This window comes from Arvicanthis niloticus, chromosome 2 (assembly GCF_011762505.2).
Source record: "Arvicanthis niloticus isolate mArvNil1 chromosome 2, mArvNil1.pat.X, whole genome shotgun sequence".
NCBI lineage: Eukaryota > Metazoa > Chordata > Mammalia > Rodentia > Muridae > Arvicanthis > Arvicanthis niloticus.
The window spans coordinates 34676736-34702664 of NC_047659.1; the positions used below are offsets into that span (position 1 = coordinate 34676736).

At 38.9% G+C, this 25929-nt stretch overlaps 1 protein-coding gene across 1 annotated transcript in view; it reads right to left on the minus strand.

Moving 5' to 3' along the window:
* Positions 1–25929, minus strand: part of Acvr1c (activin A receptor type 1C) — a 72269-nt gene that overhangs the window by 32294 nt on the left and 14046 nt on the right. Inside the window, exon 2 of the mRNA XM_034495390.2 lies at positions 8078–8308. Within this exon, the coding sequence (XP_034351281.1) occupies positions 8078–8308 (231 nt within the window). The remainder of the gene's footprint in view (positions 1–8077; positions 8309–25929) is intronic.

Below are 25929 nucleotides of genomic sequence, written 5' to 3' on the forward strand. Positions count from 1 at the left end.
TATTGATATATAAATCTGACTGATTATATAGTTAATTATATAATATATTATATATAATATATATATATTATATATATGTTATATATGTTATATATATTATATATATATTATATATAATTATATAATTATTGATATATAAATCTGACTGATATATAATTATTAATATATATAATAAGCAACTTATAATAGTTTCTAGAGTTTTGATTTACTGGGTTAAGGGCATTTGTGACTGCTGACCACAGGGCGTGGATGGCTGACAAGGTACAAGCGGCTTTGAGACAGGTGAACCAGAGAAGCCTGGGGCTAGCCAAGAGTCAGCAAGACCACTGAGTAGACAGTAGCTGGGTATAGCACAGCACAGTGCCGCCTTCTTAATATTTCCTGCAACAATACTCTTCATTATTGAGAGGACAACTTCCATCTTCACTATGTCTCTTCTGAGTTTAGTTTACTTTTTTTCCTCTGAGAAATGTAAGCCTTTCCCTTTGTGTTGGTATCCAACAGTTAGTTGTACAATGTGTCAGGGCTTTCTTCTCACTTGTTCTGGTGATACTTTTTGAATGTCTGAAATTTATGGACTCATGTCCTTCATCAGTTTTGATCTATTAGCTGTGTAGACAGCTCTTTTTCTCAAGGTGGTTTGGTTTGGTTTAGTTTGATATGGTTTGGTTTCGTTTGGTCTGGTCTTGTCTGGTCTGGTCTGGTCTAATCTGGTCTGGTCTGGTTTGATTTGGTCTGGTTTGGTTTGGTTTTCTCTCTGCTCTTTTGTACCATTACATAAGGCCTACCTGATGCTAATCCTTTCTATACTTGTCTTTTTGTCACTTTGTCACCTCTCTTCACTTTTCCCATTATTTATTGTCTCCACAATACACAGAAATCAATTTCATTTGGCCCAAATCTTAGATTTATAATATCTCATCAGTTGTTAAGCTTATTTCTCAGCTTTTAATGTCAATTGTATTTTTATTAATGTTTTCTTCTGTTACTGTTCACAACTACTAGATCACTATTTTATGGGTTTTCATTCTCTATACATATTTTCAAATTTGCCTTTGTTTCCTTAAACTAAGGAGGGCACTGAGTCTATAATCATTCTGCTAGTTCCCTGTGCACATGTTCTTCTATACTGGTCCTTATGCTTTTAAGATTTATTTAACTTTTAATGCATATGAGTACTTACCCACAAGTAGATATTGCATACCTACATTCCTGGTATTCATGAGGGCCAGAAGAGGGAATAAGATCACACAGAATTGGAGTTATAAACAGTTATGGGGCCACCATAAGGATGCTAAAAAACTGAACCCCAGTTCCCTGCAAGAACAGAAGGTCTCTTAATTGCTGAGCCATCTCTCCAGACCCTGGTTCATCTTTTTGCTTTCTTATATTCCCTTGTATTGGCTATTCTGCATTCTGTATTGATCGTGTGCTTCTCTGTCTCCTGCAGGCCTGAAGTTGAAGTGCCTTCATCCCTAGCACATGTATATTCCCTGCCAGGAGGCAGTTGGCATGGTTGAAGTCTTCTGAAACCTAAGAAAGCTTTTTTTTTTTTTTTTTTTTTTTTGTATCTGGAGGGTCCTGTATCACTCCAGCATACTAACAAGATCCCAAAATCTACAAGATAGCCAGCCTCTGCTCTCAGTCTGTCGGGAATGTTAGTATTTCTGTTTTCTGCTCTATGTAGGACTAAATTAAAGGTCTTGCATAGGGTAAGAAGGAGTTGTGATTATATGGTTGGTTTAAACTTACATCAAGGAAAGAAACTTTCCTTTGCACATAGTCCGCTTCTATTGGATTACCTAATTTGGCAAACTGTGCTTCTTGACATTTATCGCTCTTGAAACTTGAACACCCTAATAACAAAATGCATTTGCTTCATTAACAAGGGGAGATCCACGCGAGTCAAAAAATAGCAGATAGAAAGATCAGAAAGTTTAGTAAGAATGTCCTCACTGGTCAAGGTACTCACAGGACAATCACATCATTCAGGTCTCTTACTTAAGAAACCACAGACTATTACATCCCAATTTCTTATTATCATTGTCAATGGGCCTCTTTTTTTTATCACCTAAGGTGTTATTATCTAATTTTCTGATGACTCTTAGTTGAAAACATCTTGACTGATCTAATGGGTTGGAAAATTGTATGTGGCCACATTAATGTGTATCTCTTTAGCTATTAGTGAGGTTGAACACCATTTCAGTACTTGATTGCTTTGGAATTTCTTGGCCTCTACTGTAAATTTTCTAGTTGTATCCCCTGCTCTTTTCTGGGTTTTTCATTTAGCATCCTTCTCTTTTCCTCCCTTCCTCTAGTCACTCATGCAAGCGCACATGCACACACACACACACACACACACACACACACACACATCTTCTAAATATGTCTATGTCACTTTTTTCTTAGTCATATATACTACAAATAGTTCTACCCAATATTTAATTTATCTTCTAGTTTTATTTATGTTCTTTTCTCATTCATTTTATTTTAGTTTTCATGTACTCAATTATATTTGTCTTTTCCTTTTATAGATCTAAGTTTCCTGTCTTATTTAGGAACAGTTTCCATACTATAAAGTCATATTTTCTTCTAAATTTGCCTCTGACATTTAAATTGTTCTATATGTCACAATTAGATATTTAATCAAGCTGTAATTTATTTTTGTATATGATGTGACACTTGATACAACCCTGTTTTCTTCCAGATGGATAGATATTTATGCCAGTATCCTTTAAAAAAAAAATAAGCCATTCTAGAGTTTCCATTTTTTGCCAAGCTCCACTTTAGATGGCCACAGTCACCCTTCCTGGTACTGAATACATTGAAATGCTAAATAAAATAGAAACAATTTTCTTCTGTTTGATGGTTAGGGTGGTGGGGGTTTGGGGGGATGAATTGCTCAGCAGCCAAAATTACAGTGAAAATCCAGACCGTGCTGGAGTACTGCAGGATCTGCCAGTGTACCCTGAAACCGTTGGCCCAGCCATGATGACCAAGTGCTTAGTGTGCAAACACAGAAGATAAAACAGGATCCTGAAACAATGAAAAGTCAGGCCAGAGATACAGAGGTACAACAGGCAACTACACATGACACTGCCTTGAAAACATAAGAAACAAAAATATTCAACAGAGGGAGACAGAGAAAGTCTTCTTTCTTAACCATTGCTTTCGGTAAAACGGAGAGAAAAAGAATGGGCAGGGAAAGGGAAAGAGAGGGGAAAGTGGAAAGGGGAGGGAAAGAAGGGGAAGGGAAGAGGAGGGGAAGAAAAAGACTAGGGGGAGAAAGAAGGGAAGGAAAAAGAGAAGAGGAGGGACGGAAAGGCAGGCTTAGAACTCACTCTCTATAATTACCCAGAATAGTTAATTAAAATATGGAATGGATTTGGGTAGACTGCACGCTGAGACATTTGGCAAAAATTAATCTCAATCTTTTCTGAGGAAATAAATTTAAGGTAGATTTCTACCATTTCTCCAAATAAGGATCCCAAAACAAACGCACATTCAAAAATCATAAACAAGGAATTAAGCCAGGAAGCATGAGTCAACAGAACCAAAAACAGCAGAATTCAGCCCACAGAAGCTGTAGACGTTGAAATGGTTAAATGTCAAAAATTAGGGGGAAAAAATGGAAGGAGGGAGGAGTTTATAAAGTCCAGTTTATACCAAGTAAAAGTGGAGAAGAATTCCTGGAAAGGAGCTGTGTCTTCACAAGCTGACTGGCTGGTTAGAATATCAATGACACAAAGAAGTTTGCAAGTCACGGGTCCAGAGTCTAAAGCCAATTCATTTTGGAATATCTTTAGAGCCAATCTTTGCTTTCCTCTGTGGCAGACCTAGCATCAGGAAACTAGCAAATAAAGCTTAAATGAACAGATAAAGAGCTATAGATAGTACTCCTCATCAATCAAAGAACCAGTGATGCCCTTTGAGGTGAGAGTTGTGCTTTCCTGGTAACGTTTGTAAAGTAGTGTGAGGAAAAAGTAAGTAGAATGGGACTGTGGAACTCAAAGGATTCACTGTTAGGACAAATATATCCTAGATACAGAAAATGGTTCCTTAGTATTTGTTTGCTCTACACATATGTTCTCCTCCGTGCATACTAACATATGCAAATCAATATATTCCTTTTGAACTAGAACTATTCTGGAAGGGCTAGGATTACTTCTTTTACTTCTGAAAATAAAACGTTCTAGCCAAAATATCATCTCTCTTAATCTCATAGGAACTGAGCATGAACAACCTGTAAATGTCATGACTGTAGGGAGGACTAGGCCGAAGGGCACAGGGTGAAAATGAGAAACACACCTCCAGGAAAAGGCAGTGATTAATAGAAGGTTTTTTTTTTTTTTTTTCCTTCTGCTCTAATAAACATGAAAAAGAGATTAGACAGAGAAAGCTCTAGAAAACATGAATTTTTCTTGTTTAATTAATCTGCATAATCTATACTAAAATTTTAAACATATGATACCACATTTGTTTTGTGGGTCTGACAGGTTTGTTGTTTGTAAAGCCACGAACTTAAGCACTAGTCTGAAAAAAAGGTTAGTTTTTGAAATGGTTGTTGCTTTCCAAATTTCAAAGAGAAACAACATACCTATATTTGTGCTCACATTGAACTTGGAAAATTATTTATTTCTTCGGCTACATCACAACAATAACTGTTTTAATAAACTTCAAGGAAGGGAGAAAAATTCCTAGTATTATATATCTACCAAAATATAAGCTTACTTCGATCAAATAAAACTGCTAACTCCTGAAAATTATACCCATGTGTAAAATTAAACCAGAAGGTACGTTTTTTAAGAGCAAATGATTCAATTTAAATATGATCTAAATTAAATTTCAGTCTCAGTGATGTGAATTAATTTGTCTTAAATCTAATCAATTTTAGGCCATTTAAAAGAAAAAATGTGTGAAGTTAAAATAGTAACTAACATTTTGAATAGTTTTTTTATACTCGTGAATTAAAATAATAAATGCCCTTGCTCCATTTACAAATTCTACCCTTTAAATACCAGTTAAAGTGGTGTTTCTTAAGCTGAGAAAAAGCCTATCAGTGGGATCCAACCAGCTCTTTTTATTTTTTCTTTTTTTTAAGGAAATAGCAATGATTGAAGTACCTTATACATTTTAAAGATTTGTTTTGTAAAATTCTTGTTCTATGCCCATGTGAGGTGAAACAAATTATACAAAATGAGTGTCTTTCTGTGTCACAATAGAAGTCCACATGAAAGCTGCTACTGTTAGGAATTAGCATCAAACATTTAAAAGCATTTTGAAGAAGGAAGAAAGCAAGTGCCAGGGGTTTCCAGCTGTGCGTTACTAGGACCACAGCAGTGAGCAAATGGGGTAGAGGAGGCACAAGTTTTATTCAACCTAGAAATTTTGTCACAAAGAAACAAACCAAGAGGCCAGCTACTACAAACAAGATCTAAGAACACAAAAGGGCCACCTGAAGCAAACCAAGACTTGGTTCTTCATCAAATCACACACCCACAAATGGTCTGTAGGGTGATGGATGAAAAGTAGGGAGCATGGGGGCAAAGATCCTTTCACAATCCTAAAGGGGAGTTCCACATCTTCACAACAGCTTCTGGTCAGCTCCTGACTCCTTCTACAGTGTTGGCCACGGCGTGAAGCTCACTGTCAAGTACTGCAGAGACATCCCCTGCTTTTCGATATGTACATGATCACATTTGAAATTGACATCTCCATAATAGGCAGAGCAGGGCCACCGATCACACTCTCTGATGACATGAAAATGGTGTAATTGTTGGCACAGGCTGTGCAGCTGCTTAGCTTCTATTTTCAGCCCTTCTCCATACAGCTATTGGTCCGTGCAACCCTAATAGCCATTTACAGCTCCTCCCTTTCCCCTTTACCCCCACTCCAGCCAAAGCAGCTCCATACAAAGAAGACAACATGGCCTACACGTAGACCTATTCAATTTAATCCCCATTTACCATAGACTGCCACTAACACAAATTCTTAGTTTCAATAAACATGTTTGAATTCAGTGATATACACAGCATTTCTTGTAGATATATTAGCTAATGGCTACAAAACACATATTTTCTCTTGTATGGATACATTTAGATCTCAGTTACTGCAACCCACTATCATAGATTAATCTTCATAAAGTCATGAAAATGGTAGAATAAAAATGAATAGACATAGGCCGGACAGTGGTGGCACACACTTTTAATCCCAGCACTTGGGAGGCAAAGGCAGGTGGATTTCTGGGTTCGAGGATAGCCTGGTCTACAGAGTGAGTTCCAGGACAGCCAGGGCTACACAGAGAAACCCTGCCTCCAATATATATATATATATACATATATATATATATATGTATATATATATATATACTTTTATTTATATATATATATATATATATATATATATTTAAGATTAAAAAATATTTCACCTAAATAAAAAATAAAAGAGAAATCTTTCAATTAATACTGTTGGTTAAAAGACTGGCAGGGATGGTGGACACAATTCTGTAAATGTCAGCATTTAGAAATCTGGAGACACAGAGATAACCATGAATTTGAGAGCAGTTTGAGCTACATAGTGAGAAGCAAACAAGCTCAGTCTCAAAGCACATTTCTTGGAGACAGCAGGTCTTTTCTTCCACAGCTTCCATTAACCAAAACACTAGAAGTTCCCAGTTGTGTAAAAACACAAGAAAGAGAAATTTAAATGAACGCAAATCAGAATGTAGAATTTAAAAATGACTACAGAACATTAGAACTAACACATGATCTTTACAATCTTGATGCAAGATCAATTAACAAAATTAACCTTTTCACATAGGAGAAATTAACATTTATAAACTGAGATATTAAAATGCCACTCATGCCAACCAATGACTGGTCTAATTTGAGGCCCCCACCGCTGAGAGCCCACGTCCTACACTGCCTCAGTGATCGGGAACTGAAGGCAGGATAACCCAGAGACCTAGAGTAGAACCAACTATGACTGACATTTAAAAAAAAATCAGTGAAACCATTCCTAATGATGTTCTGATGTATTCTTAGATTTGTGTGTACTTCAGTCATCATCAGAGAGGGTGTCTACAGCAGCTGTCAGGAGCAATACAGATACCCACAGGCAAACATTAAACATGAGAGAGTCAAGCTTGGAGGGCTCCATTAAGTCCCACCCCTTGGAGGCCTGGGTGTAATGGTACTTCCTCTCCCCCATCTTATACATAGCTTTCCTGGACTCAGTGATGACCTGAACTGTCATGGACATGTCCTTTCTTAGTTTACCTGAGACCCAGAGGCATCCTAAAGTAAGACTTTATATTTAGTGATGGTCTTATCAGTGACAAGATCCAAAAGGTGCAGGGGTTGAAGAGGGAAGTCCATTGGCTATAGCAGTGGCCTTTTCTAAGGCTACGGTGGGTCAGTCAGTACAGGACAGATGTCTAAAAACATCTCTTCCAGGACAAGACTCTGCTATGCAGCTGGGCAATGAAAGGGTCTTGCTTGGGTAGAGTGTACACTGATAGTACCTCAGTCAGGAACCAGTCTTTCCTTTTTTAAAGATTAGTGTTTGTGAGGGGTGATTTTAACATAATAAAGCACGCATGCTTTGGAAGTACAGTTTGAAGAAGCTTAATGGGTGTATGACCATGTAAACGCCATGACACTTCTGTCACTTTAAATGCTCTCTTGGTCCCTTCCCTTCTACTGGGGTAGGCCAATGGTCTTCTATCACTGTAGATTAGATAGTTTCTTTTTATTCCTTGCTTTGATAAAAATAATTCACGGAAATTTACATTTTAGTTTAGGTCCATTAATTATGTCAAGAAACCATAACTCATGTGGTCACATCTCCCCAAGACTGTGTCACCGTTTTGACAGTGATGTGAAATTGAAAAAATTTTTTAAAAAAAATCAACCTTAGCTAGACTCTAGAGAATTCACCAGCTGAATATAAGAAGAGATGCAAAACACGCATTTCTATCTTAGGAAACATTAGAAGGTTTGTTTTCTGCCATGCTATCATCTTCCGAAACTGAAATAAAATGTAGTTAGAGAAGAGTGTGGCTAAGCAACCCTCTTACCTGTGGGAAGGTGCAGCGTGATGTTGTTGCAGAAGTCTGTGAAACAGCATTCAGTTTTGGTCACGTTGTTGGAACTGTGACAGAAGACCTGAGCATTTAATTCCGGGAGGGACACGCACGATTTGATCACCCGCTCTTTCCCGTTGGTTAGCATGACAGAGGCCCAACATGCTCCTTCAGTTTGGCAGGTAAAGTTTGAAGAATCACACAAAAGACACACACACTTCAGTCCTGAAAAGAGCAAGGCAAGAAGTTTTAAAAGGCAGAAGAAGGTGGAGAGTTACTTTGTGGTGCTTGAGAATAGAAATCCAAACGTAACAAAACGTGAAGACAGGTTTTAAAATGTGAGAAAGATGCCCTCTTGATCCTGTGCTTCATCGAACAGGCTACTCAGTCAATCATCCTTTGTATAGTTATTACAATTTATACAGTTGTCCCTACAGTTACTGTTTTCCTGGTCCATGCTCTAAATCCTTCTTAAGCTCAATCAGTTTACTCCCAAATCGATAGCTCCTATGAAATACTAGGAAACAGTATCTCAGCAACAAGAGAAGCCTGCTGGCACAGCTTCCAGAACAATGACAGAGGCGAGGGCAACTGCAGCCTAACAAACCAGCACACCCTGTTCACTTACACTTCTCTAAACTTTTAAATGAATGTGCTGAGCACAAAACAAATTCTAGAAACGCGTAGGTCTAAAACCAGTGGTGATGCTTCTATTCTTTGCATCTCAAAGCTGTTATGGTTGTTGTAGGTACATTTAAGGCATTGATGGACCATTCTACTTGCCCCCACTCCACTAAGGAATGTATTGTAGAATGACAGCCATCCAAATGCAGACTTTAACCTTCAATTTTTTAATGTGTACCTCTATTCCACAGAAGAATAAACACTGATAATAGAGTTTAATATAATGTTGACAATAAAACGTTCAAAACACTGACATTGTTAAATTAATCTCATTATTAACATATCATCTTTTAACATTCTTCTTAGCATACACACTCATACTCTCACAAATATACGTTCAAGTGGATTGATATTTCTGTCTTGATATGAAATGTTGTCAGTATAGAGTACAGAGGTTATAATTTATTCAGATTTTCATTTCAAAAGATCATTTCTAAATACTGCAATTTGTAGTATTTCTGTCATGACTTGAATGAATATTTTGTTAAATCATAACTGCCCCCCCAAATTATTTTAATATCCAAAGTTGTGTCGTATAAACACTGTTAATAATATTACTCTTTAAATTTCTAATTACTAAAGCTAGACTTAATTTTATACTAATAAAATATTCAATTCATAAATGACTAATCATGAATAAATACCCTTTTTATCAATAGTAAAGAGCTGTAGTAGAATCAGATATTTTAGGTTGGCTGAGATTTCACAGAGCCAGGTGTATAAAACCTAGTGATTAAGAAACATGTTAAGGAGGCTGGAGAGATGGTGGAGCCATTAAAGGCTGAGGCTCACAACCAAAGAAACTCAAACACGTTTTAAGATAGAGCATACTTTTAATTTCAGCACTCATGAGGCAGAGGCAGATGGATCTCTGCAAGTTCCAGCCCAGCAGGGATACATAGTAAGACCCTGTCCAAAGCAACAACAACAGAAGCACGTTAAATCAGTTTCCCATATAAGAGTAACCCCATGAAGAGCAGCCTTTAACCCAGATGTCTCTAATTGTGGAATCATAGCATTTCCCAACTTGGCAAGTGTCTTCAACACCTGACTGTACAAGCTTTGCGATCTCGGACATTATTTGGTCCCGCTGGGTCTCATCTGAAAGGTGTTAACTACAATGACAACATACTTTCTCATCCCATTGCTATGGAGAGTAAATTAATCATATAAACCCTTTGCACCCACTTCTGACACATAGGAAATATGACACAGGCATTAGTAACAGCCTCTCCCAACACTCAAGAAAGTCAAACTAGTTTTCTTACGGGAACCATCAGCAGACCTCCATTTTCCACGCAGGAGTACCTGCAGGAAGCAGGACACAGCAGCCACTTAAAATGCCTAACAAAGAAATGTGTCTCTCTCTGCTCTACCAGTGGGACTGAGTGGCCTCAAGCTTTGCAAGGGTTTCCTCTGATCCCGCTAGTTTTTGGCATCTGGTAATAAGATATAAATCTAATGTAACAAACAAAGACAGCAGAGGAGAAATTACAACTCAGGTTGGTCTGTATTGTTTTGATAAACTTTAATGCATTTCTTAAATTTTACCACCTTGAGTACAAACAAAAAAAAGGAATCTGCCCTGGCTTTGTTCCTCACTTGCTGGTTGACTTTGGGGAACAACAGTGTCCTTTGCAAATGAACCAAAGTAAGTGTACTAGGTCCAGAAATCTTGAAATCCCCAGTGGAGGATGAACTATCTGCACTTGACAGATATGGTGACTCTAAATTTATAATTTGTAAAAATCTGATATTATAAAGCATGAAAAGCACTATCCATTCTGTGTCTGGTCTGTACCCTCATACGTAAGGGGCTGGAAGTCAGTAAACTAGCCTTTTGACATACTATCTCAAAGCCCTTGTCACTATGGTTATCAGAATCTTAAATTGTCTGGACTCGAGAGCTGTCTCAGCAGTTAAAAGAGCTTGGTTCTCCTGTCCAGGACCTGGATTTGCTTCTTACCAACCAAATAGATGCTCGTGATTAGCTGTGACTCCAGTTCCAATGCATCCATTCCCCTTTTCTGGCCTTCCCGGGCACCACATGCACATGGTACCCAGACATACATGTAAGAGAAAGAGCCATACATGTAAAATAATATAAAGACATATTTTTTAAAAATTGAAATTTCGTTTCCAAGAGGAGCTAAGCTAGGAAGTCCAGACAACGAACTAAGGGATGAAGGGACCCACTGACTTAAAACAGCCATCAAGAACTCAACACTTAAGCTGACTTCAGGTACATTTATCCTGGTGTACAATTCTCAGGGCAACTTGGTTGACAGTATCTGCACTTTACAGATATGAAATGAGGCACAAAAAAATCAAGTAATTGACTGAATGTAACAACCTTTAACCTACACAAGCAATCTTGTTTCTGTCCCACCAAAGTTGCCATGGTGGCAAGAACCAGTCTCGTCACCCCCACTAGTTTCTAGGCGCTAAATAAAATACAACATTAATATAAGAGAAATCAACATTAATATAAGAGAAATGAATTAATCATTACTACTGATATCTAAAATTTTGATCTGTGTTATTTCAATGAAATTTAAGACCAGGTAGATATTTTTCTAACTACCAGTTTACTGACAGGACAGATAGTCAAGTAAAAATCAGTAGCATGTGCCTTGCAGTTAGAACAAATATCTAAATTTTTTGTTCTAAATTTCTTATCTAAATTCTGCATTAAGTAAGCCTCTGTGGATCACATCCCCTATATTTCTTTTCAAAACACTGTCTGGATCTTAATTAAAATTATTATATCGTATTTCTAAAGAAGGAATGGTCTGCATTTTCCACTCATTTCTTAAGACGCTATGGAGTTTCTTTCAGTTTAAAGTAAAAGTTACAAAGCAGGATAATATAGGCCCTAGAGAAGACACAGAAAACAACACTCCACTTTAAACCTTGCAGAAGAGAAAACGCTGACAAAATTGAGGACTGTTAATGGTAATGGTTTCAAACATCTGTTCAATGTCCCCACTTACTCCAGGTCAATTGGCAGACCACTGCACTGACGGGGAACACAGAGTAAACTAAGTGAGACCTAGGATGTAAGAGTAGTCCATGCCAGATTCTCTGTCTCCTCTCTGACTTCTCACCAATCCTCTCTGTAGTTGTCTTTGTATAATTAGAGAATATTTACGTCAACCAGGCTCAACACTGAACCCTAAGCTGCCAATTAAAATGGAAGTTGCCGTTATTGATTTGATTCATGCTTTTCTATTTTGCTTTTTTAAACCTGATGCTAATTGAGTCGGTTCTTCTAGAGTATTCCATGGCAGGGGAAATCTGGTCGTTAGCAGATAGCAGCCCCTCCTTGTGATTCTTTATCTTGTACTTTCCCTTACAATGTACTTAAGTCATATGGTGTAAGACAGCAAATGAAGTTGAAGAAAGAGGCAATTATCTGTAATAAGGAGGTCTATTAGACCTTTCCCCAACACGAGGACTGCACTTTTCTGGTGTCTCTTCCCACCCCTTTAATTATCTCCCTTTTTCTCCCTCTTTGCCAATTAGTCTATAAAAGCTAAGACATCTGCTACCCAAAAGACATCTGTTCCCCACATCTACCAAAGGATGTGCACATTCCTAATCAAACAGAAAGTAAATTTTCATCCATGTCTTACACATGATGACTAGAACACCCTGTTGGCCAAAGTGTAAAAATTATTAGGCTCCTGTGTGTGTGTGTGTGTGTGTGTGTGTGTGTGTGTGTGTGTGTGTGTCTTTACATCCTATGTCACTAAAAAGACAAAATTTGTGGGAAATAATTTGAGATAGTTCTATTTGAGATAGTTCTTTCAGTATGCTGGCTTTATCTTACCTGTTTTCTACATCTTAAGACCAAGTGCTGAACTATGTAGTGAACACATCGAACGTCTGACTTCATACATACTCAGACCTCTTTCCCCAATACTTAGTTTACTTTGTCCGCTAGCTCTACTTTTAGCCCAGGCTATCAAGCCCGATTTTCTTTTTTCACTTAGATTGTGTTTGAGATGTGACCTGCTGCATGTTTTCATCATTTGTAGGCTTCTGAAATACCAGAGGAGATAATCCAGGCTCATCAAAGAGCTGAAAGTACACGGGAAAGACACGAGGCAGATGGCAGTAGAGAGTCTGAACAGATTTTCCCTGTTCCTCTTTCTTGCCTCCCTTTTACACTGATCTTACTATGTTACTACACTGCCCAGACTGGTACTGCATTTAGGGAATCCTCCTGCCTCAGCCTCCCAAGGGCTTGGACTATAGGCACATACAGCCACATCTGGCTTTGCCTTTCTTATTGGTAAAGAGAAAACAGGACTGAAGACGAAAACAGTGCTAGAGAAATGTGGGCAACATAAATGCAACGCTTTGGCCTAACAAGCTTCTGATACAGACTTGTCGCATAGAATCTCTATTTGTTGGGCTGTCTCTGAGAAACTGCTGTGCAGTGTGCCAGTTACGCCTCTAACTCAGGGAGACATGCCTGCTTGCTCAGAAGCAGTGCAATACCTGCCAAGAGGGAGCCCATCCAGGAAGCCTGGTTTAACTTCCAGCCAGGAGACTCAGGAAGAGCACAACGCACTGACCATTTAGACCATTCCTCAATAGAAACACGGTATTTAATAAAAAGTGGTTAACTGCCAGGCCCCAGGCCTTAGACAAATTTCTTATTCTCTCCTAGCCCCCGGCAGTTGTCTTGGTTTCTGTTGCTCTGACTTTGCATCCTTATCTCGGTATAAGTGTCTTAGCAATTCTTATCTGTAAAGGATAGGAAGAGAGCACTGGAGTTGAAACAGATGTGCACCCCTAGAAGGCAAGGTTGATACTTTCAGATCACACTAATATTTTGAGTAGTGTGAGAGTCCTACTGCTTCACCATCCATCTGAACTTCTCTAGTCAATGTTAAAGACCATCTACCCAGTAAAAGAGGAGTATCAAGTGAGAAGATACTGGTCTTTCCATTATCTGCAAGTTTTAAGGGAATAAAGGGGGGAGGATGGAAACCTGAAGGTATTGCAGGCTCTGTGAATGGTATCAGATATTCAGGGACAGTGGCTTAATTCTTTAATCATACATAGTATGCCCACTGTCATGGAACACACACTCAAGACCAAGCACGACTCATGAGTTCCATGGCCAGTAAGCTGAGGACTCTATAATCTTTCATGCCGAAAGAAAAATGTTTCTGAATAATGTTTCAAAAAATAATGTGTAAATAAGGCCAAAGTGTGTTATTTACTTATAGCCTCAAAGTTGTCACAAAGCACAGAAAAGATAATTATGGTGACATTAGGCCATAGTGCAATTTAAAAACCAGAAAGTTATCATTTGCATGCTTTTGCTTATCAGCGTAGATTGCTTTTCACGGATCTGTCTCAAAAAGATTACAGTATTAGCATCAGAGATCCTACAACATGCCACATACAGAAATCAGCAATTAGGGGGTATTGCCTACTTAGCTGATATGTGACAAAACTTTTTGTGTAGATTCTATTAAAATATCCCTTAAAATAAATGAATAAAAAGATAGAAGAAATGTTAGATGGGAAGACGGCAGTCCACTCCTTCAGATCATTGGAAGTTAGGCACCAATGGGCAACAGGCTGGGTAGCCAAGGCTGAATTTGTGTGGTGACTGCACAGTGCAGAATAACCTAAATTCTTTTCCCCTTAGAGAGGGTGCAGACTGTTTTGAGTCTCTTGATGAAGTCTCCATTTTGTAGTCTTGTGTAACAGGAAATACCCAATCTGGAGTACGTCATCAGAAAGCAATAGCATCCTCATATCAGGACACTGTTCCTCTGACACACTCCTAGGTAGCTTTCTCTCTCTTCATCCTTGGGTAGCTTTCCGTCCCTTCACCCTTTAAAATGTACTGTCCGCTGCTCAGGAGACTAGCAATGCTTAGTGGACTCCAGTCATGTCTAGAGTAAAGTAAGTCAACAATGCTAGAGACCCACAGGCTAAAAGTCTGAGCTCTTCCCACCTTTTTAATGTTAAGTTGAGGTCACTGGTCTCCTTTGCCTGACTCATAAAATGAATCCTCCCCCTCTTGCCTTTGTTTCTGTTCCCTTGGCCCAAGGCACCTCCCCTCTTCCTTCTAATTCTTCAGACCTCAGCTCAGATGTCTCCACCTGGGTAAAATCTCCAGAATCCTCCTGATCAAGAATCTATTCCTTGCTCCTCTTGGTTCTTTCCACACATCTATAATCAGCTCATTTATTGTATATGTGCCAGTACAATGAAAATGTTACAAAGCGAGACCTTCACCATTTCCATCCAAGCACATTCCCAACACCTACAGCAGGGTCTCACTGTGTGATAGGTGAGATAGAGGTGGGCTGGACTATAGGAGTAGACTGGACTATAAAGGTGGCCGGGACTATAGAGTTGGACTATAGGGGTGGGCTGAACTATAGGGATGGGCTGGACTATAGGGGTGGGCTGGACTATAGGGGTGGGCTGGACTATAGGGGTGGGCGGGACTATAGAGTTGGGCTGGACTATAGGGGTGGGCTGAACTATCAGGGTGGGCTGAACTGTAGAGGTGGGCTGAACTATAGGGGTGGGCTGTACTACAATTTATACAAAATTGAAAACTATAGACGAATTCAGAGCTAAAAGTCTTACAGCCTATAGCCATTTTTGTCATTGTGTTTTCTTCAAGTCTTACACGTGAGTTGTTCATACCTGAATCCATTAATACAACTTAGATGCTGCTATTACACTCATTCCTTCCAGATGACGTCATGATCACACATTTTCTTTGTCATGATCATTTAACGGATGCACAGCACTGTCATCAGTGAACGTGGACAGCAGAGAGCATTTTCTTATTTTAGACATTTTGATTGTTCTCAGTTTTTGCAAACAAACAACACCGCGATGAGCCTCTCTTAGGCAGGAGTCCCAGACTGGAATTACAACATTCAACATTCTTGATAGCTATTGTGAAAGAACTTTCCAGAGCTGCTCCATTTAAGTTTTCCACTGCTATTGTATGAAAGCACCACAGGACAAGCGTCAGCGTTTGGTTCCCTGCAATCTAAATAAGGTGACATGTGACAGTCGTAGCTTATAGTAACCTGCATTTCCCAGCTAAAGGAGTTAACACTTTTTTTGTTTTTTCAGATATTTACTTGGTTTCCTGTTGAGTAAGATTTTGGTTATGTTCATCTCCTGTGAATCTTTTTTTTTTTTAATAATTTGTAAGAGTTTTTGTAACGGTGGACGCCCTTATCATTTCCCTATTTCATAGTGCTGCTTTCTCTTAACCCTGTCTTCATTTTTTTTTTGTTTGGTTGGCTCTCTCTTGCTGTACTGAGGGTGGAAGCCCAAGAATTCTAGCAAATGCATGAGTAGTTGTTTTTTTTGGTTTTATCATTTTCTCCTTGTCAAAAAAAAAAAAATCCAGCAATATGCATGCTATTGAAATGACAGTAAATTACCCATAATCCTCATATTCCCAAAATGACTACTGTTACTGGCTTCTCCAAATCTCTTTATATAGAGTTCATACTTAGATACGTGTAAACTCATGTTTTACTTGAAATGTCTTCCTTGTCTTAAACCTTGGCAAATCTTCTCTCTAGATATGTTGTAAATATTCAGTCTTTACTTTCAATTTACTAATAGTCAAGGACAGCTAATTTTTACATGCATATGGAATTTTGATGTTCATTGAACATGTTGCTAATACACATTTCTCTTTAGCGCATTTGAAGTGATACCTTTTTTTTAATCTTTAAGCGTTAAAATGTTTTTAGAATTATTGTTTGCCATAGGCCAAGCCCTGGGTTAAGAAAGTGGGGGAGGTGGGAGGTTAACAGTGTGCCTTAAAGAACCTTTGCCCACTAGGTATAAGGGTTGATTGTGTTACAACAAGCATGCTTGGAACACCGAGGTGGGGCATTGCTTCACCCAACTAGGGCTGGGGACAAGAAACTCAAGGCAATTGGGCGGGGGACCCGGAAAAGCTTCTTTGCAGCCAGCTCTGTTATTGTCAGACAGCCAGGAAAAACCACAGCAGCCGGGGAAACCGCGGCAGCCCTCGCCCACCAGACGGGCATGGAGTGTCTCGCCTGCCCCCTCCCTGTCAGCGGCTTCTGTCACTCCCACTCTCCAGCTGGAAGAGACTCCCAGCTTACCGCCCATTCCATCGCCACCTCCGGTGTCCCAGTCACCAGCCTCCGCGGGGGGCCCTAGGGCCTGTGTGCCACGGGGAATGTTCAGTTCTTTCCCCTGGCCTGCAAAGAGGGGCTCTGAGCCTCCTGTACCCGGGATGTCTCTCAGTGCCAGGTAGGGCACTGCTGAACACCTCTTTGTCCCCACCTCGCAAACCCCAGGCTTGCTTTGTCTCCTACCTCAGAGCCCAGCCAAGGGGGATTTACTCCAGGGATGGAATGGTTTGGGGGGCATCTGGGTACCACCTAGTGGCTGCAGAGGCAGTATGCAGGCCACCGGTCCACTTTTTACATAGTAACCTCTACTAATATCATGGACAATAAAATCTCACATATCAGATTTCCCTTGGTTGAAACGTTAGAATCCCACCACTGCAGTATAACACCCCTCTTCTCTTCTCTTCTGTCTCCAACCAGGTGAGGTGGGACATGCCTCTCAAAAGCAAGGATGGTCTAAGTCAAAGATCAAGGGATTATCTCTGGAAATTTTCAAATGCTAAAATTAATTATCCTTTAGAATGTTAAATTTATTTCAATTTTCTATTTTCTAATACAAGCTGATAAAAAAAAATTTCCAGTAAAGGCTCTGTCAGAAGTAGGGTACAAATCCTGATTTTTTTTTGGTCAGCCTATACCTTTATGTTACTTTACTTGGAGGAATTTATATATATATATATTTACAAATATATATTTAAATATGTATATGTATTATATATATTTACATTTATATATTAAAATATATATATTTACAGAGCAGAAATAATTTAATCATATATGCTTTAATTGATAATAAATTGTTGATTACAAGTATACCAGTATACAATTTTAATATTGTTTCCATGGAAAATAACCAGCAAGTAATGTCCACTTTGGCAGAATGCAATTTTGAGCACTAGCATGTAATATTGTATTGGAGAGTGAACCTGTGTAAACAAAGCAGCATTTTAGGAGTCGGGCACCAGCCAGGACAGGTAAAAACCAAACCGGATTTAAGGTTCTAAGCCTAGCTTTAGTCACATTGTCTTTGAAGAACCAGTCTCTCTGAGAAAGTATTCTTAGATGATCATGAATGTTCCTTTCAGGTCTATGGTGGTTTGAATAGGTTTGACTCCCATAGACTCGCATATTTGAAAGTTTGGCCCACAAAAAGTGGCACTGTTCAGAGGTGTGGCTTTGTTGGAGAAAATGTGTCATTATGGAAGTGGGCTGTGAGGTTTCATGCATGCTTAGGTCTGCCCAGTGGGACAGTCTCCTTCTGCTGCCTGCGGATCCAGATGTAGAACTGCTGGGTCCTCGAGCACCACATCTGCCCGCACACAGCCATGGCAGGAATGCAATGATGATAATTAACTAAACCTCTCAAAGTGTAACCCAGCTCCAATGAAATGTTTTCTTCTATAAAGTTGCCATACTCAAAGTGTCTCTTCACAGCAATGGAAACCCTAACTAAGACAAGGTCTAAGATTCTGCAACTCTAAGGGATGACTACTCCATACAATAGTGTCATCATACCATGAGAGCAGTGTGTGTGAGAATACACTCAGAGAATCAAGAACTTTCCATGTTGGAACCACAGGTTAGGAAGAATCATCTTCCAGAGAGTTTACCCTGATCAGGCTGAAGCCAATCACCAGAATTCATCCTTTGGAGGTCTCTGAAGGCATGGAGGTCACCACCTGATGCTTTTTCTTTCCAATGAAGTGTAGAGAACCCAAGAACCAAATGGGAGAGGATCTTAAGAGTGTGGATGCAATGAGAAGAGGAGAGAAAGCTGACACCCAATCCTAAGTTAATAATAAAGACAGTAAGCAAACCAATGAATGTCTGTCTTGCTTCAAAGAAGAAACTAAAATTGTGAAACAAATGATCAATTGGTAATTGATCATTAAATTCCAGGGCTGGTGGAAGTAATCCTCAAGAGTTCTCCGGGGCTCACTTATTGAAATGTTCACCCTAGGAATGTGATGGAGATAGCACAATCCACATGTACACCCCCTACAATGGTAGGTCAGATATGGTCGAGAATAGATGAATCGAGAAATAACAGGAGCTCTCTGAAGGAAGAAGTGGATCTAGCTAAAAAGACTGACAAGGGAGGTGTCTTAGTTGGGGTTTTACTGCTGTGAACAGACACCATGACCAAGGCAGCTAGTATAAAGGACAACACTTAACTGGGGCTGCCTTACAGGTTCAGAGGTTCAGTCCATTATCAAGGTGGGAGCATGGCAGCTCCGGGTAGACATGGGGCTGGAGGAGTTAGGAGTTCTACATCTTCATCTGAAGGCCAATAAGAGAAGACTGACTTCCAGGCAGCTTGAAGGAGGGTCTGAAAGCCCACACCTACAGTGAAACACTTCCTCCAACAAGACCACACCTACTCCGACAAGTCCACACCTCCAAATAGTGCCACTCCCTGGGCCAAGCATATTCAAACCACCACTGGAGGAGTTGAAATAGGAAAAGTAGGGCAAGTGATTAGAGAAAAGTGTGTGTGTGTGTGTATGTGTGTGTGTGTGTGTGTGTGTGTGTGTACTGATCTCGTGTCCCTCTCAAATATTGACCCCAAAACTCATGGATCTAGCCTGGATACTCACAAGAATTTGTATAATGTAAAAAGAAAGGGCAGCAGTTCCTGGCCCTATCTGCAAAGAAGATGGGTAGGAGTGGGAGCTGATGAGTGGGAGGTGAACTTCTTAAATCCGTAATTTAAAAAAAAAAATACTTCTAAAAATATAATTCTCAGACTTCTAGGGATGATCACAGTCATTTTAGAAGATGAAGTTACATGGCTTCTCCTGGATTCTCTGTCTATCAACGTATCACTCAACATAATAACTGCCCTTGACTAGAGATGCACAGGCAAGAGAACAGAGAGAAAATGGAACTCTGTGAATGTTCAGGCTTTGTCCCAGCCAGAGAAAATGGAACAGCTTGTCCTACATTGTTCTGCCTCTTCCGTATAAATTAATGTGAAACAAAAGTAATCAGGAAAAAAACCTAATAAACAAAAACCCCTCTCTTCCTGTCTGTGTTGAGTTCAACTTGGTCAGAATTTCACCAGGTTTGTGACTAAAGACAGTGTGCCTTGAAAAACTCTACCCATGATTGAAATCTTGAGCCCCTCATAGAGCAGCCCTGTGGCCTGAATAGGTACTGCTCCTCTCTAAATAGGTCTTCCACACTGCTGATAAGGAGGGAATTCATCCCACAGGGTTGGTTTGAAGAGTAAATGATGTAAATGATACATTTCATGTGTGTCTCAGACAATAAAAACTACAACTCTAGCTCCCACCATTACAGATAATGGATTCCCAGCCCTTTAGTCGAGACCCAAGCCTCACTCTTTAAAATACAACTTTCAGAGTTCTGGCAAATCTTTTGAGTTTTGATTAACTCTTGCTTTTAGAGCCATACTACCATAAATGAAATAAAACCAGTGGTTCAAAAACAACAGAAACATTGAGAAACAATAACACCTGAGTATGATCAGAGGGTAGAAATATCTGGAAAACTAACTCTCATCCCTCATACTCAGTACAATACTTAAATTTCTCCTTCTCAATTAATTGGTTTCTTTTTTTATATATATTTTACAAACATTTCCACAGAATAAGGAACAAAGTATATGAACAAAAAAAAAAAAAAAAACCCCTGCCAATAATATGGAAAACTAATCCCATTAATATTCAAGGAAAAAAGCAAATTCAAAGATCTAATCTTAATGTCAAACTAGAAATGATTTTATAAATTATAATAACTATAAATTGGTGGGAACTTAAGACTCAGAGATCATTGCAGAGGGGGGAGGCAAAAAGATTGCAGAAGACAAAGGAACAGGAAATTTGCTCTAAGAGTGTGTCTTCCTAGAAATGCCAAAGGAGCTACACCCATAAAGTCTCAGCAACACAGCTGCCAAAGCAAAGCCTGAACAATGACAAGACCAATAAACAAGCAAACGTGGAGCAGGGAAGTCTCAGGAGGACTCCACCCTAGGCAAAGAACTACAAAAAAAAAAAAAGGAATGATGCCGAGAGCAGGAGAAATAGCCTTCCCCAGTGAAGAGCATGCCCATTATTTATCCAATACCAAATGGTCAGCTCTGAAAACACACATACAAGTAACATTTTACAGATACAGAAAGTTATATTTATATGTTTGGGGAGATAAAAATATAGATAGATGATAGATAGATAGATAGATAGATAGATAGATAGATAATAGAGAAAGATGTTGTAGATACAGATAGATGATATTGAGATAAAAATAATGATAGAGATAGGTGATATACATAAAGAAATAGATATAAATGTGTATATATGTATGTGTATGTGTGCATGTATGTGTACGTGAACATATACGTGTATGTATATGTATAAACAACAACTAAAAACTCAGGCCATGAATTTGAAAGAGACCAAGGTAGGCAGTACATAGAAGGAGCTGGAGAGAGAAGGGGAAGGATAGTGCTATTATATTATAACCTTAAAAAAATAAAATACATATATTTAAATTAGGGGAGGCACTTGATATAAATCTTCACATCAAGTTCAATTAGGAAAACTGCAGAGTCCTAAAATATTTGTTAGTTTTGAGATTGTACATAGAGCTCTTCTTTGAGATAGAACAATCACTAAGTTTATTTGGAATTTCTTAATTATAAGACTAAAACATGGAAACAGGTGAAATATTCCCAAGTCAAAATACTTGAAAAGATTTTGGGATGTAAATATTATAATAGATCTTACTTTTTAGTAGTATGTAATTATCATGGAACTTGCCAACTATAAATGTTTAAAAAGCAGAATCATCAAACATACGCGTTGAAACAGAGACTATGAGGAAATACCTCGAAAGCATAGTGTTCCCTGTGGTAAGAAGCTGAAGGGGACCTTCAACACATTCCTCTAACTCTCCATGCTGGACACATATCAATACTGTAGTCAGAAACGGATATGATTTTGTTAAAGTCATCCCTTGATTGGCCAAAGTTCTTTTGCTCACATGGAGTAGCTGAAGATGTCACAGGGATGGGTTTCTTTGGCTGTGTTGAACGTCTTTATAAAAGCCTCAGTAGCAGTCTGGGTGAACACCCTCAGGCCCTGTACCACCCCGCGCAGTCCCAGAACTGAAATTGGTACTCTAAAATTAAACTAGCATATTGAGTGCAGGGCTATCCATGAACTAATCAGATAGATAATCATTCCCTATTTCTCTCTTTCTCCATGCAAACTTCTCTAATAATGTAGGCACAAACCAAATGCCAGCATAGCCTGAGAGGCCATCCTCCTGTCGTTCCAATTGTCTTGGAGAGGGTTAGGACAGACCTGGTCACTTTCCTGACTACAGAAGATAATCAAGAAAATGCTAACTGCCTACTGTATGCATGATAATATAGTGAAGGACAGGACCAGTAACCTGGCTCAGCAAAATGAGGCTTGTTAAATGCATTCCTGAGACTGCAGATACAAGCAAAAATCTCCATAAGTAAGCCTTATGTTAGAGTTAATGGGGCAAGGGAACCCATGAGCTCCTACGTGTTCCCTCTCCTGTTAAACCAAATGCTTTCATTTTTAAAGGGACACATGAACATCACTACAGTGACAAAGAGCTTCGACTATATATGGGTAGGGCTCCTGCATTGCAGTCTCCTATGCTAAGGGTGCATGCTACTATATGCTAACTAATTAAATGTACTGTAATAGATCCAAAATTGATTTTGTTTTTTTTTTCTACTTTGTATCACTTTACAAAGTGAAAATGATACATACAAAAAGTAATACGTGCAGAAAGTTTTCACTTACAAAGAAACTTCTATGGCAAAGTTAAATCAATTATTTATGATTTTAAAATATTTTATTTGTTTAATTAATATCACAAATGCATATGGCAAAAATAATAATATAGAAAGAATTAAAATGAAAATTACATCTCCCTGGTCTCCTTCCCAGAGGCATCGTTTGGACCAATTGGTTGCTTCTCTTTCAGATATGCACTCAAATATTGAGAACATACTATTGTTTCTGATTATGAAGTTTGAAACATAGTCCAAAGCCTCTGATTTGTATACATTCTAAGTTTCTATGCACCCCTCATTTGGGAAGGAGAGCTGGGTATACTGAGATGGAATTTACATTTGGATCACTCATTCCTTCTAGTGTGCACAGTTGGATAGTGGTACCTTGATTCCCTCCTCCAGGTCTCCTCCTTCCTTTAATATAACGCATGCCTTTTCCTATCCAGCTTCTGGCAAGCAGTGATGTGTTTTGGGCCTGAGTCTACCTTCTCCACAATGTCAAGTAAATGCAGCCTTCTAAGACCGTTTTGTTTTGTTTTGTTTTGTTTTGTTTTGTTTTGTTTTGTTTTGTTTTGTTTTGTTTTGTTTCACATTGCCTAAGGCGTTTCACATCTTGAAGGCCTTGGGTTTCTTGTGAATAGATATTCAAGTCTGTATATTCACTCAATAATTAAAGGTTGTCTGAATTTTTTTTCTGTTTTTTATGGATTAAACATTATTTTTACAACAAGCATGAACATAGAGATCTTCATGTGATACAAGTTTTGTTTCTCTCCGCCAAATATAAGACAGTGGAATTGCTGTGTTGTATAGGAAGTAAATGCTTATATAAATATCCAAAATGTTTCCCAAAACAGTTGCAACACTTTACATTCTAATCAACAATATATGCATATTCCAGATATTTTATCTTTGAAAAGTTATTGGACCGTGAACTATTAAATTGCAAGCATCCTTTATATACACTGAATCCAAGTGCTTTACCAAGTAACTACACTTTAGTTTGGATGATTTCTAAGCTATAATTTGTTAGTGGATGGTACTATGAGAACTCGAAGAAGTGCTGCCTATGCTAAGTTGCTAAGTTCAGAAGACTTCAGTGTTAGCTTTTAGCGTTTGTCTCTAGTTTAGATTTTATTGTTAGATCCTTGATGTATTCTGATAGTTTCAGACATGGAGTTATGCTTTGAGGATTTGGTTTGATTAGGTTTGGTTTGGTTTGGTTTACTGATGACCAGATAGTCCAGAATCATTTGTTTAAAACAAAATTCTTATATTCTTTAGAAACATTTTATTTACATTCAAGTACTCAGTGTGTACCTCTCTCTCTCTCTCTCTCTCTCTCTCTCTCTCTCTCTCTCTCTCTCTCTCTCTCTCTGTGTGTGTGTGTGTGTGTGTGTGTGTGTGTGTGTGTCTGTGTGTGTGTGTGTGTCTGTGTGTGTAAAGTCAGACGACAACTTGCCAGAGTCTGCTCTCTCCTTGGACCATGTAAGTCCCAGGAATCAAATCAGATCAGATAGGCTTAGATGCTTCTATCCATGGAGGTACCAAAGCTGGCCGTCCATGAAATTATATGTCATCTCTTAACATAAAGCAGTTGAATCATACATGAGGATCTACATCTCCTCTAGTCAATTACACATTTCTTTTTAAATTTTATTTACTTCTGCATATGAGTGCTCTGCTTACGTGTACTTACATGACAGAAGAGAGCATCAGATCTCATTGTAGATCATTGTGAGCCACCGTGTGGTTTCTGGGAATTGAACTCAGGACCTCTAGACAAGTAGCCAGTGCTCTTAACCACTGAGCCATGTCTCTAGCCTGAATTACACATTCTTAAATACTGTACATTGCTGTTGTTTGTTCTTGAAGTGTTGGGGCCACACCCAGGGCCACACATAGACAGGTAACCTACTACCAAGCAGCTTCCTCACTCAGTCATTATTGTCAGCTTTGAAGCCTTGAAATTGGGTACCAAAAATGGCCCAGCTTTGTTCTTTCCTTAAAATTTAGATATCCACACTTGTCGTGCTTTAAATAAAAATGGATCCAATAATCCCGTATATTTGCATGCTTGGTTCCCAGAAGGTAGAATTGTTTGAGAAGGATTGGGAGATGTGGCCATGTTGGAGGAGCATGTAGGCTTTGAAGCTTCAAAAGCCCATAAAATTTCCAGTTCTCTGACCCATGCTTGTGGATCAGATGTAAGCTCTCAGCTACTGCTTTGTAGATGAAAATACAGGCATGATCTGGCAGCTAGCCTACCTGGCACACTACATGTCTAAGAAGAAGCATGGCATGCCATGCCATGCCCCTGAAGTCAGAACACTGAATTCTGAAGTAGCATGAGTAGCTGGTAACTGGCTTTCAGAGGAGTCTGTACTCTCCACACCTCCTTTAATGTGCTTATTCTGATAGAGATCCTGATGGTTTGATGACTCACTATCCAATATGAAGCTTCCACTGTATAAATGATTGTTCACATGCAATAAAGACGATGCTGTCCCCTGAAACCCTCTCCAGAGTGGTTTATCTCTGAGCCCTTTACCAAGTCACAGGTCTTGCTGTCTTGTCACAGGACCACCCTTTAACAACAGCACTACTCCAGTGTCAGGCCAGCATGTGTGCTGCCTTGCTCACTGACGATAGCCATGAAGCTCTCTATTCTGTATGTTGCCCTGGTGGTGGTGTCTTATCAAAGCAATAGAAAAAGTAACTGCAATGGATCTCCTTTATCTGTCACATAAATTTTTAGAAAATCAATCTGGAAAATTCTGTAAAAATTTCTGCTAGGCTTTTGTTTAGAATATGACCGGGATTATGTGAAATCTATGCAACAATCTAATGTTAACTGACATATTAACAGTGTGGACAACCAGGCACAATGGCTCACACCTATAGTCTCAGCACGTGGAAGGGTGAAATGGAGGATGGCTAGTTTGACGACAGACAAAGAACCTCTCTCAGCAAAACAAAAATGAATCAAAATCTTGCATAAGCCTCCCATTGTGTGAATACAGCATAGAACTTCATTTATTTATCGCTTTAAATTCTCTCAACACTGTTGGGCAGTGTAGCATTATCATCTGGGTTTTAGCTGTTATATTGATCTCCTGTTTCTTCTATAGTCTGCTGAAATGGTGATCCACAATAGTAGGTGTTTTTAATGTCACATTAGACATTTA